This window comes from Diadema antillarum, unplaced genomic scaffold, assembly GCF_040938485.1.
Source record: "Diadema antillarum isolate AM-2024a unplaced genomic scaffold, OU_Dant_1.0 seq00000187_RagTag, whole genome shotgun sequence".
Lineage (NCBI taxonomy): Eukaryota > Metazoa > Echinodermata > Echinoidea > Diadematoida > Diadematidae > Diadema > Diadema antillarum.
Window position 1 is genome coordinate 229,125 of NW_027271251.1, and position 14,467 is coordinate 243,591.

The following is a 14,467-nucleotide window of genomic DNA, read 5'->3' on the forward strand; positions in this document are numbered from 1 at the left end:
GGATGACCTCACCAGTTTGATTAACTTGCTACTTTTTTAAGCATTTATACCATAAGTTAATCATAAAACATTATATACTATACTTTGTACATCCCATAAACATTGTAATATTCTCGATATTTTGAATTTTGCATGTTACGTCACTTCTGACTTTGATATACTGTACTAAAACCCTATGTTATATTTTTGGAACCCACATCCTACAAGCTTTGCTTTTTAGTGGGTTCCTCATATTACACGTTAATTATACGTCCTTATACATTTGTGCATTATTGGTTCAAACTGACCATAGTGTGAAAAACATTTCTGCTTCAAATCAAATGGAATATAAAACTTGTACGAAATGTGGAATATGGAACGTGAATAAAAAAAAAAAAGAACTGTAGATGGTTTAGTCTGGAAACATTTTTACTATAACTATTGTTCACATTTTGTATATTTAACAATACTTAACATCGATTATAGTGGTTTAAATTTTTACATTGGTTGTTTCTACCCCTGACTCACATATTAGAACTATTTTGAAGCACTAATACTGGGTTTTTGTTTCATCTGCAAATGGTAAATTATGCCTTTAAAATTCACAACTTTTGAACAGATCGTCTGATTGGTGTTTCACTGAATATTCTGCATTTGCTGAAGGTATATCCCAAATAAGTGAAAGGAAATTTCCCCTTTAGGATCGCATGAAGAATCTCATGAGAGTTTCAGTGTGACTGAACAGTGACGAGGGTTTATGAGACGCTCATCTTCACGTTCAAGGATGTCACATTCAATCACAAGCCCTGGGCCGCGAGGGGAGGACCAAATGGTATCTTGGTTGGTTTGCCAGGACCCGAGGAGAAAATGGCTTTCAAACGCTTCCGACTCAACAGCCTTGATACAAGACTAAGCGTGTCAGGTAAGTTCAAGGTCAAAGTCATGACATATGCTATGAGACATTGCCCTTGTCATACTTTGCTGGAACATGAAAAACATTGTCACTATTCATGGGCACTTCCTACAAACTTTGCCTCACACTACAGGTGTGGGGACAAACTGCGAATGTGAGAACAAAAATCTGAAGGTATCTTGGTCTACTGTGACTGCATTGACTTTGATAGCCATACGATTGATCATCATCTACAGTAGATCTGTCATCAGGATAATGAGGTTGAATATCAACTTGAATTTCCAATACACGTAAAAGTAATTCTGTAAAGCAGGTGTGTGATATGTGTTGGTGTCTCTGACACTTAGCACAGGGACGTCATCTTTCTCAAGATGACGTAAAAAAAAAAGACATAAACTGGCAAAAGTACATTTTACACAGTATTTAATTGTCATACACCATATTTTGAATCCAATGCAATGCAAGTACATAGCTTAAAAAGAGTCCATCATAATTACTGATCATGCAATTTTCATCCCAACTGAATAAAACTGTGACACGAGTACACTCAGAAGTTATGATGCTTGTAATGTAATATGTTTATGAGTAACTGCAGTATAGTACAGTGTATTAACACCGCTCTTGCCTCGGGCCTTGCGATCACTTTGAAGATGAACTCTGCTCCCCTCAAAGGCAAAGTATGATGTACATGTACTAGTACTCATATACATAGTAATTATTATTGTTAATATTAGTCTTCTTCTTCTTCTTCTTCTTCTTCTTCTTCTTATTATTATTATTATTATTATTATTATTATTATTATTATTATTATCATTATTATCATTATTATTATCATTATAATTATTATTATTATTATTATCATTATTATTAGTATCAGTAGCAGTAGTATTAATACATGTACATAATGTAGTTAATTTTGCAGCAATAAGTTCCAAATATTTTGTCATCAGTTATGGGTTTAATAAAATGGCTCAAACTAAAGCATTGTACACTGTTTCTCTTTCTCTTCAGTTTGTCTTGTTTCAAGGAAAAGGCAATGAGATCAAGACTGTGGTAATCAAGCAAACCATTAATATCTAATGGACTTTAAAATGGATTGCAACTCACTTAAACAAAAAAAAACAAACAACAACAACAACACACAAATAGATGAATTAAATAAACCTCAGTGTAAAGGACAAATATACTCCACTCAAAAATATTGTTTTATTACACTCATTCCCATAACTATCACAATGCAACAAGTGCAAGGTTTCTAAACCATGGTGCAGAGCTTTGAGAGGGCTAATTAATACAACATGCCATGACCTTGTAAGAAATGACTGGCAATGATATCATTGAGCATATCTTCTCACATCGCTGAAATGCCTGGTAATGGTATTATACACAATAACATTCATTTCACGTGCATTTCAAGAGAACTATTACATTAAAAGTACATGTAGTTTCAATCTAATAACTGCTCATAATGTTTGGTTGCTTAACGCTTGACATCAATGTGCATATTTGGGCACCAAAAGAGCGTTTGTGTTTTCCTTTTCAATAAGCTTAGATATAAAGTGCAACCATACAACTTCTTCATGCGCTGACCCTGAAAAGTAGTGAATAGCACAAACATTAACATCATTTACTCTGTATATATGCCTTTTACCAGGTGACATGCTGTGAACATGTACAGCCATACAAGTATATGGCCACCAACATGTGATAGTACTGAAATCCTGGTCCATTGCTAGGTTTTAAGCTTCTGTAGAGAGAGATCTATTGTTTAACATTTCATCACGATAATGTGAAACTAATAAAGAACAAAAGAAAGACAAAATATATATAATAAAACATGAAAAAAAAAGATTTGGGGGTATCAAATTTCTGTCCTGCTTAATCTACCATGGCAATGTTTGACAACTATTTTGAAACAGTTGGAGCCCAGACACAAGTATGCGTCCCATGCAGTGATAAGTCTGACTCTTCTACGTACAGTCATAGTGTACTGCTCAACTTTATAGTTATAGGCCTACAGCCTTAGAACTATTTGACATGATGTGCCCAACATATGAACAGCCTTTTCACCCTAAAAGGTGGGGAGGTTGAATCAAACCCCCCCCCCTGACATTTTCCGCAACTTTTCTGCCGCGCGAAATTTTTTGACCGCGCAGCTCGCTGACTTTTTACTTTCAAGTCTCGCACATCTTATGACACCATTTTCGCGGAAATCGGACATACCGTTACGACACTACAAGACCTTTTATACATGCTTATCAGACCAAAAATGGCTCAAAAACGTGATTTTGTGTACCAAGTCCATGCAAATAGTTTTCTCACCTTATTCATAAAGATATGATGATTTTCACTTTCAATGGCTGAAATCAATGAATTTTAGCATAATCATGCTTAAAATAGGTTCTGTGATAAATTTTGTGACAAAAAACGAAAAAAGAAAAGGTCGAAAAACAAGGAAATACATAAGAAATTCATAAAACAATACAATACATAAGAAATTAACTTTGATACCAGATCTTTTTTCAAGTACATTGTTAGGAATGCTACAAGGAATAATGTCACCAAAAATTAGGATGCCATTAGCTTTATTTTCTGAATTAGAGCAAAATTTGTGATTTCACACATATTTATTACATGTAATATAAAATGCATGTATGAAAAATAAAAAATTCAATTTTTTTCTTTTACAGTTTGGTAGATTACGCGACAAGTAATGTATGTGCCAATTTTCAGGGGGATTGCGCGATCGATGGCTGAGATCTCAGGGAGGGTTGAATCAACTCTCCCCCGGCCACAGAACAGCCATAAAAGCCCAGCCTGGTTAGGGTTAAGATTAGAGATATCCACTAGCCATGACTAATGTAACAGCAGCTGTTAAATATTAATGTATCTTTTGTGTCTTTAAGTTAAAGAATTAAAGAAAAATCAAAACTGAGAACAGCTCGTAAAAGAAACATAAAAATCTGCATAGACAAAAAATACAACAGATTTGTGTTAAATGGCAAGGATATATTCAATGACTATAAAAGACTGACAAGACTGTCTAAACTGTAGAGAATTTTATAGCTGGACCATGAGGTAGCTGTCTTTACATGGACTGATGGGTTTAGCAGAGGATGGGTGAGTGGAAAGTTCAGGGGAAAGGGTCTTCTAGTCATCTACCCACTTCCAATCCCAAGTCCTTTGAGAGGCTGCGACCATGCAGAGAAACCTGTAAGACTCACTGTGTTACAAGTGATTGTAATGATATGGAATCAATTGAAATTGGCTCTGCAAAACACAATGTACAATGTACATGTATCTCTCCCAGGTATATTCAGATGCATAATCACGCCAGCCATAATGGTCTTCACTGCTTTAAAGAACCAAACTGTGAATAGTCTCTTGCCTGTACAACGATAACATAACAAAGTTCATATCACATAAGATATAGGTAGTTCACTGCTTTAAGAGAGAAGTTTTAGAATATGACCTTGGCCTCAAGGATCCTGGTCTAATTGTTTGCTGTTTAAATACTATCACCTTATTGCAGCACTTACCATAATCACATTGAATTGTATGCCTATTAAGTTATTGCATTAAAATGGTGAAATTTCAGAATTAATGACAAAATTACCTGGCTCTTGTTTTAATTGGTCCAAAATGTAATCAAACAGTTGCCTTGAATACCACAGAGACACAGGCAGTTTGTTGAATTTATGTCAAATAATTCTAATGTACCCGTGATATCTTATAATTTCATTTTGACCTCAAACTCGTGGCACACACATTTGCCATGAAATATTTGTAATGAATTGCTTTCTTACTCCCTAATCAGGTATGATACTTAGTGAAATAAAATATGTTTTTCTAAAATTATTGCACAAAAATATAAATTGTAGGATTGATTTGATACTTGACTTCTGACTTCCCAACATTTATAAATTATTTACCAGTTTATCCTTCATCCTTGCATCTGGTGATGCACGTATCACTTTTTTATACAAAAAAAAAAAAAAGAACACAACAAAATATCTGCCATAAAAACAGAAAGCCAGACATCCACACGGATATTCTAAAGAATGAATGGACAGAGTACAAAACAGAACAAAATATAATAATGACAATAATAATCGCCATCCTTTGTGTCAGGGATCCAATAAACTGTCATGTTTTGGCAAGCTATTTTTTCTTCAATCTCAATATCTTAAAATATCTGGACTCATATCGACTGCATCTTCAACGTTTGCCTTTGACAGCCAGTTTCTTATCATTCAGACACAAGAGAGGCCATCATCATTCATTAGGCTCTATACACTGCATGTGTTGATAAGACATCTCACCTCCAGGCAAGTTTGGAAATATGTTTGGAAATATCTAAACTGCTACAATCGTCAAAGACCTGTCTTGAACTAATTGACACATAATTAGTTGGACAGAAATGTCAAAATAACATCCTGAGTGTTTCCCTCAATATGAGACAATTTTATGAAATGAAATACCCTAAAACCCAAAATGTTTGTATGCATTTTTGCAACATTAAAATGCACACAAAAGTTGTCTACACCATAATGCCATGGATGCCAACGGCAATTCACAAAAATTTCATGCTGCAAATATTTCTTGCTTTACAGTACACAGTGATGTATTCAGTGAAAACAAATAAAATGTTAGTTACATCAGTTTCAGTGTATTTTAAAATGGGCTTCAGAATCTCTGCAATCTGGTTGGTCAATTATCATGCATTGATTTTTTGCTGATCCACACTGACCCATGCATACGGTAAAACCCAAACACATAGCTCAAGCCTTGTGGTGTTGTACAAACGTATGTGTAACAGATGCATGATGGGGGCAAAAGTGGAATTTTGTGAATTTATGGGCCCATTTTATAAAACGAATGATGCACAAGCCTATTTCGTGGATCGGTGAGAACTGGATGATCTTGTTTAACTTTGGAAACAATCTAAACCCAACTCGCTGTGCTCATGGGTTTAAACAGTTCCAAAGTTAAACTTGCGCACCCAATTCTTACCGATTCACTCTGTCCTGTGCATCATTTGTACACGGAGACAGCCTATGCAAGGTATGACACCATTGACTACAGTTCATCTCATTACATAAACTCTTGGATTTAACGACAGCCAATCCCTTTTGCATGCAAATTTTTGAAGAATTGGTGAGAACACTTAGGTATTTAAGAAAACACTATTTGGAAACCTCCTGTAAATTTTGAACTCAAGAGGGTCTTTATTTGTTTCGTTAAATTGACCGTTAAGATTTGAATAATTTTTTCGTACTAAATTACAAATCTAAACTACTAGTCTAGTTTTACAGACCGGTGTGATGCACTTAGTTGCCCATGTAGTTTGTGTAAGTGGTGTGTTGTTATTTGCCATCGATAACAAAGTAAGAGAAGCTAGTGAATTCTTCTTTTCTGACAGATTTAACATGCATATCTTTGTTCGAAGTATAAGTATCATATTACAACCACAGGAGGATTAATGTATGCAGCTGTGCCTAGTACACAGAATATGTTAGGGTGAGTGTTTGGTGCATTATTTGAATTTTAAAGGATAACAATATTCAAATATCACAGAAATGTTATAGCTCTACAATAGTCTTGTCATTCTGGTGGAATATATCATGTTCTGTGCTATTTGGGAAGGAATGCAAAAGGGATGGCCCATCTCTAAGTCCTAATAAATACAGTCAAACCTACCTTAGCAGCCACCTGTTTATAGCCGCATTCTGCCATACATGGCTACTGAGAAATCCCTCCAACAGAAAAGCCATCATATGTTAAAGACCAAGTTCATAGCTGCCACATGTCTAATACAGCCAGTAGCCACCAATTTATTTCCCGCAGTAGATTTTAACCTGTGTATAGTGACAACTGACCGATACAGAGCCACAGACGAGCCAATAATTAAGCATGTGTTTCTGCTTTGCAGCCATGTCGGTCATTAATGGCTAACATTTCAGTGATCGACACTGCATTCACACGCCATTCAGGCATAATAATGAAATCACGAAAAACTTGCTGGGTGCATGATACTGTGCAATAACTTGATCAATAACTGCATTGTTTAATGCAAAAAACATGTATACATATACATGTACATGTGAGTACAGGTACAGTTAGGCCTATATATATGTATGTGATACACAAGAAATGTGGGATAACCCTCTTTAATGGTGCCCTCTCTATAATGGCCACTTTTTTTTTGTCTCCTTTGGGTGGTCACTACAGACAGGTTTGACTGTACATAGCTTTGCTATGGTACACACGAATCTTAGTGTCTCCAAAAGCACAAATCAAAAGAGAAGAGTGCCCTCTCAACTTTTCCCCATTGTGAATAAGCCTACCTAAACTACATATGCCATCAAGTTTACAGACAAAAAAAAAAATGTGTATCTTTCTCTTCTGTAGAGAAGTGAATACAAATTGTCAAACAAAGCACATCAAAGATACACTGATGATTCCTTCTACACCTGTCACAATGAACACAATTGGAATATTCCCAAGAAATCAACCTTTTCTCACTTCCTAGCATTCACAGCATTCACTTTAGAAGCAATCTAAAAGCTAATGCCTGCCACTGCATTCATCAGCCACCATCAAGGTTGACAGGCATAACTTCCCAGGTCCCTATTTCGTGGTACAGAGGTTTGAATGCCAGCATCTATCACTGCAACAACTGGAATGCTCGCCACTGACTGGTGGTTGCAACGTTTTCATAGAAACTGACATCAATTGTAAATTGCAAGTGTGTGACAGGCCCTGTGAACTAGAATATTGGCCTTGGGTGTTGTGCATTGGCATGCTTTTGCCCACCTGGTGAATTCCATTCGCCACTTCACCACCTATCAATGTTCCAGTTGATGTTTGCCTGCCTGAGATACAACAGGCATGTCAGAGCGGCTTCCCGACTGCCAGCATATCCTCTCTGTCTCTATCATCTGTGTAAGATGTAGTCCTGCATGATGGCTGGAATTGGCAAGCCCCTGACATCCTCGTCATTCACCAGTCGCTCCGGGCCCAGTCTCTCAAGTATGGCTATCCTTGCTAGATGCTGCAGTGAGCGTGGCGAGTCTACAGAGAGAAGCACATGTTTAGTATGGTAAAGCAGACGTAACAACCCTGATGGTTGTAACAGCACATAATATAAGCAGTAGTAACAATGATTATAAAACAGTATCTCTAATGAAATACAAATGATTATAGGAATCATCATTAGGTCATCACATTCAGTGCTAATGATGGTACCTGCTAACCCAACACATCAAAAGGAAAAAAAAAATATTGTAACCATGTACATAACTAACAAATGTCAAATTTATGCTCAAATTCTCTTGGGTGTAAGGCGTTTGCACGACTATCACAAATATAAATGTACATGGATAAGGTGACTCTTGCTTTAAACTGAAAAGTAGAGTTGTATCTCACTTGACAATCACTGACATGGGGTTGTTTACCTATTTCTGGTTTTAAGGCTGCCATCACAAATCGACATCTTGGCTGGTACTTGATGTACTGCCACCAAAGCCTGACAAGGGCGACAAAGAATTCCTTCTGACCAATGGCATAGTCCCTGAGTGGGCAGTACTCGTTGGGGTCCACAGAGCAGTCGGCACACTCAGGTTCCAGTTCTTGGCCGCGGTCCAGCAAGAAGCGGATGGCATCCAGGTCAGTGGAGCGAGAGAAGACCCTGAACATGGTCCAGCGGGAGTGGGGGCACTTGGCCCCCTTGCAATGCTTCAGCAGAATGTCCAGGATATTGATGCTGGGGAATGCAGCATAGAAAGGGCACTTATAGGCCGTCACTGGGGGGAAATCCCTGCAGTTTGCTGATGCCCCAACGGACAGCATGTCCTGCACCAGTTCCACTTGCCGCTCCATGACGGCCATGGTCAGAGGGGGCAAGAAGTGGGGGCGAGTGCGACGCACCTTCTCCAACTGGACAGGGGGAAGCTTCCAGCCCGTATTGACGTCAAAGCCGTGCTCGATGAGGAACTTGACAGTCTCTCGCTGTCCACCCTCTATGGCAAGATGAAGGGGTGTGTCTGGGCAGTCCAGTGAGGTGTAGGTGTCATGTTCACCAAGGAGTAGCTCCAGACATCTGTGTGAATGTCAGAAATAACCAGGCAAAACCAGTGAATGCAAGACATTGTCTCTTTCAGAAATACTATCAGGCTTCTAATGACTGGCATATTCCTAAACACTCTTTAAAATGGAATTCCACACCAGTCAAAAAGTTGTCTGAAGACGAAGAGTAAATTATTACAATCACAACAGTGAAACTTTCATCAAAATCAAATAAAAAATTAAGCTGTGACTGTGTGAAGTTCTACTAATTTTCATGAAACATTCCGTGAACAGTCAATATAAAAATGCAAATAGTGAGTTGTTGATGTCACTGCCTCACAAATTTTTTAATAGGTTATCATGATTACAGTCACTATTTTATGAAAACTTGTGTACCTAAAAAATGTTATACCTCTCATCTCATGTCTGAATTTGATAAAAATGCAACCATTATGTTTGTTTGATTTTATTCTTTATGTCAAAGACAGCACATAATATTGCAGAGCGGAATGGTACTTGAAGACTGGTGAATAACTGAGTCAGAAATCAGAGAGGATGTGTCCCTCAGCTTACTGTAAAACTAGAAATTTTTGCATGCCTGAACTTTTTACGAATTTCACGAGGAGCCAAGATTCATGAAGGTGCTTTTCTACACAATGCACTGAAGGCCAGTGGCAATCTGTGAAAGTTCCATGCCGCGAAAAAGGCTGTCAACTCCAAGTCGCTACAGTTTCATACCATGAATGTTTCTGGTGTTACAGTAGTTCATGTGACCCCAGTGGGATGCAGCATGGGTGACTCAACAGTCAGAACTCTGAAAATTGTACCTCATATGTCCCTTGTAAGCAGCAACATGGATGGGAAGGTAGCCATCCTCCACAAGAAGCTGTGAATTAGCGCCTCGCTCCAACAGCAGTCTGACAATGTCGATGTAGTTCTCCTGGGTGGCAATGTAAAGGGGCGTGGCTTTGTCTCTGGCTTGGCTGTTAATGTTTGCACCTGTGTACACATTGAGGTCAAAGGTGACATGGAGATTTAACCCCATTCAATGACTATGAACTCTGACAAGAGTAAGCATATCCTCCGAGAGTTTAATTCTCATGAGTTTTGATAGTCATGAAATCTTGGCAATTCTGCTGAAACAAAGTAAAGTAATGTGTAACGCATAAGAACGTCTAAACGCATTACTTTCTTCTCATACATGTATTACAACTGTGTAGGTACTATGTGTAGGCAAGTGTGTAAAAGTTGTCAATGAAAACAATTTATCCATATCATCTGAAAGAATCTAATTCAGCATTTGCCAAACTTGAGATTTGATCATGAGCCTAAAGAACTGTGATAAACTCCTGAGCAAGATCTAACACAAGTCATCTAAGGCAAAAATATTTGCATGCAAAATACACCCCTGTGGGAAGTATGGAAGTAATGGAGCTGATCCAGCATGTCACAAATGAGTGTTACAAATCAAAATATGGCTTTAGATATTTTGTCCCAAGATGTGCAGCTTTGTCATAATTGATTATGGAGACAGCTTCCTCGTCTCATAATGATCATGGCAGCTGAGTGTCTTCATTCAAATGTTCAAGGGGGTGTGTCTCAACATGACCATTTTATTTGGTTAATCAAAAAACAACACTTCTTATGACCAAAATTATTATGAGCATTAAAAGAAATAAATTTCAAATTCAAGCACTTTATTTCAAAAGTATAACACAACATTCAAATGCTAACTGCAATACACGGAAATTGCTTTGTCCAATCAACAATCAATTCCGAGGGCTAGACGGAGAAGAACCTCTCTATACCATAGAAAATAAGTGCAAAACAAAGCAATCCCGCAAAACAAACCTTTGTCCAGAAACACAGTGAGACAATCGATTTTGCCGTACTGGGCAGCCACAAACACTGGCTGGATGCCATGGTCATCTCTGGCCCCCAAGTCTGCACTGGCACTGAGGAGATATTCAGCTATGGCTACATTGCCTTGGCTGGCTGCCTCATGGAGTGGAGTCCAGCCATTGTAGTACTTGGCATTTAGGTCAGCACCAGCCCTTGTCAGGTGCTCTATGCAGCGAATGTGATTCCCACACACAGCTGGATAAAAAGTTCAAGATCAGTTTGTACATCACACAGGGTAAAATGCAAGTTTTGGTCCTTTTATAGAACAAACAAACTACAGTACTGTGTACCTTGAGGGAACTACAGATTCTGAGTTGCCAACAAATAATCGAGGATAATACAAAATGGCAAGCCAGACCTTTAATATGCACCCATTAAGTGGTGCTCCCATTAACAGAGACTGAAAATCAAGAAATCCACACATCACCCTGAGGTTGATACATTAGCACAATTCTACTTCCTTTAATGCCACAGGTAATCTGGAACTACATACCTCGAAACAGTTAATTAGAACAAGTTCCTACATCTTGATGTGAATTACAAGGTACATGCACATACCAGGTAACTTAAAGGTCCTGTTTACCTTTGGGAACAGTGATTTTAAAAATTTTCAAGATATCACATTTGATGCATATGTAAAGGTCTGTTGTATCACAAAACATCCTACCATATATATATATATTTTTTGCAATAAAGCCTAAAATATAAGGAGATATCAGTATTTTTCTCATTAAACCATAACTATAGACGGTTTAGTCTGGCAACATTCTTATTATAACTATTGTTCACATTTTGTGTACTGGTATCTAAGAATACTTAACATTGATTATACAAATTCATATTTTCACAGTGGTTGTTTCTATCCCAAACTCACATTTTGGAACTATTTTAAAGCACTAATGCTGGGTTTTTGTTTCATCTGCAAATGGTAAATTATGCCTTTACGATTGTTAAAAAAATATAAAAAAGCACAGAATAATCTGACAATCTCTAATCATCATTATGTACCTAGTTACCCAAAAAGTTACTGAGATGCATTGTTCTTTACAAAACATATTGGCAAATGAGATGTCAAATTGTTAGAGGGGTACTCAGTGTTGATGAGTTTAGCTACACAGATGCATTTGAAATACATGTATGACACTGCTTTTTGTAATATTCCTTGTTTCACTTGTATCATTTGTGAGCAGTGTGAGCAGTGAGCAGTGCTTCCTCTTACTAAATGTATGCTTAATATTCTGAAACAGTACAAAAATTATGTATGATTCTGAAAACAAAATCTTAAACAACAAACAAACAAATATTATATTAGATTTCTGTTACAATTCTTTGCTAGGAGGAGGGGATAAGGGGTTGTCCTATGAAGAGGAGTGGGAAAGGGATGGGGAGGTGGCAGTGGAGAAAACTGCAGTCATACTTGCAAAAAATTTAACTTACCTTGAAGTACTGGTGAACCATCCTCATTATTACAAATATTTGGATCAGCTTCATTTTGGAGGAGAAGGGACACCACATCATGGTGACCTGCCTTCGCTGCCAGAAACAGGGGCGTCTCTCCTTCGTACGACTTCTGATTCACCTCCTCTGTAAGATCTACAGCACGCAGACAATGACTTGTGTTAAGTATGGTGAAAGGTACACATGTATTTGCACAAAGAACATACAGGCTAATCCATGACACAGTGACATGGGAATCATGCATTACCAATACACACAGCTAATGATCCCCTCCCAGTTCAACATGAGAATCGCAGCACCTCATGTCCATCAATTATTGAGAATGCCTGCCACTTTCCTTTAGTAAAATTCAACATAATATTTGGAGACAGACAAACACTCTAGTCATCATAATGATTAATTCTAGTGCTTTTAACAACACTAACATCATTGCCATAGTAGATGCTGACTTCATTTCCTCACACAGAAAATTATTAAATTGTCATGTATAAGCTGCAATCTTTAATCGGCTTGTATTATGGATGGACCTTCTTCCCCAACTTAAGTTGATAAGAAATCAAGAAAACAGACAAACAAACACTGATTCATGGGACCGCATTATAAAAAGGTTAAATAGCATGAGAAATCTCTACAGTATGACAAGGTCGCTGGTTCTGTACCAGATTCATAGCAGGTCGTGTTTCATAAAATCTTACATGAGAAAACAAACATATATTAAAATTGGAATTACATGCAATATTTCTGTAAGGACAAACATAGTTAAAGTTCTAAGACAAACCACATTGGTGAACCAATGTTCACATCAATGGATAGCATCACATGCTCAATGACAATGACTGACACAGTTTCCCTTCAAACTTAAAACTGTTGTCCCAACTTCCTTTCTATCTCCTCGTGGCTCCTTGTTGTTTACCTTCTTCATCAATGTGCTGAATCAATATCTGCAGACATTGGATGTTGCCCCCAGCAGCTGCCTCATGGATGGGTCTCCAACCCCTGTTGTCTGGAACATCCAGGGGCTTTCCCTGCCGAATCAGTCTGCGCAGCTCAACGTGGTTATCCATCCTGATGGCATGGGCCACCATGGAGCATGTGTCCATGTAGGTCTCAGAGAAATCCATCCTACCTTCATGGAAAATTGTGCCTTAGTCAGAACTGCATTAAAATGTGGGGAATAAAATGCACAAGTTGGTAGTTTTCAAAGGGTCATGTACAAATGGATATGAGCAAGAATGCATAATGTACCTGGTAGCCAAAATGCCCAAATTATCTGATACTGATAATTGTCTTGGGTGGCAGTGCACGAGTTGACACTACAAGTCGACAGCAACTTACATAATTCAGCTGAGTGAATGATGGTTGATGAGTGAGGTCAACAATCACAGGGCTGCCAAGTCTCACGCAGTTAGCGCGAGACTCATGAATGCCATTCACCAAATTTTAACCTCCTCACTCTGAAAGAATTCTCACTCTGAACCCCCAAAACACAAAGTATAAAATAGAAATGTCCCCAAGCAAAGTCCCTGATACAATATGCCCACGCCCAAACTTTCGAGATTTTCCAACAGGTAGACCACGACACACTCTCTCTCTTCTTGATGCATGTCACCATGTGTTAAACTCTTGATTGCCAAACTCTTTCCTCAGATATGCACCAGAGGGAGAAAGAGTGCACCATTTAAAATGTGATAAAGAGTTAAGTAAGTAGGCCTAACGTTGAACGACCAGACGACTTAACGTTACTCTAACTGTTAACGTTTCTTATAAGGCAATTAATGTATTATATGCATGCTTGCTAAACAGACCTTCTTCCAAGATATTCTCGTGCAACCTGGCCCAAGTTCCGTCTAGTCTCTGCCCTCAAGATCTGGATCTAGACCTGGGCAAAGGAGTAGACTTCTAGGCAAAAATTGACAAAATGGGTTTCCACAGCACAGCAGGCCGGCCGTACCGTATACATTGAGATTCATCCATCGGCCAAAGATCAAAGTACTGTACAAGTACATGTACGTACTCGAGTACACTCCGCTCCCACCGTACCGTGTATGTAGAATCAAAGATCGTGCACTCAATAAGATGATCAACTCTCCCGATTTTACACGGCCGCTGGTGAAACGCAAGTGGCGCCCGCCCTCTAGCGTTCAGCG

General features: G+C 38.2%; 1 protein-coding gene across 1 annotated transcript; it reads right to left on the bottom strand.

Moving 5' to 3' along the window:
• Window positions 1-7,354: 7,354 nt before the first annotated feature.
• LOC139728590 (uncharacterized) lies at window positions 7,355-14,253 on the bottom strand. Its single transcript, XM_071639528.1, has 7 exons — window positions 14,126-14,253; window positions 13,234-13,475; window positions 12,300-12,455; window positions 10,812-11,057; window positions 9,788-9,959; window positions 8,351-8,994; window positions 7,355-7,967 (listed from the first exon to the last, which is right to left on the bottom strand). Exons 2-7 carry the CDS (start codon window positions 13,439-13,441, stop codon window positions 7,831-7,833), a joined length of 1,563 nt encoding a protein of 520 aa, XP_071495629.1. The 5' UTR covers window positions 13,442-13,475; window positions 14,126-14,253; the 3' UTR covers window positions 7,355-7,830.
• Window positions 14,254-14,467: the final 214 nt, after the last annotated feature.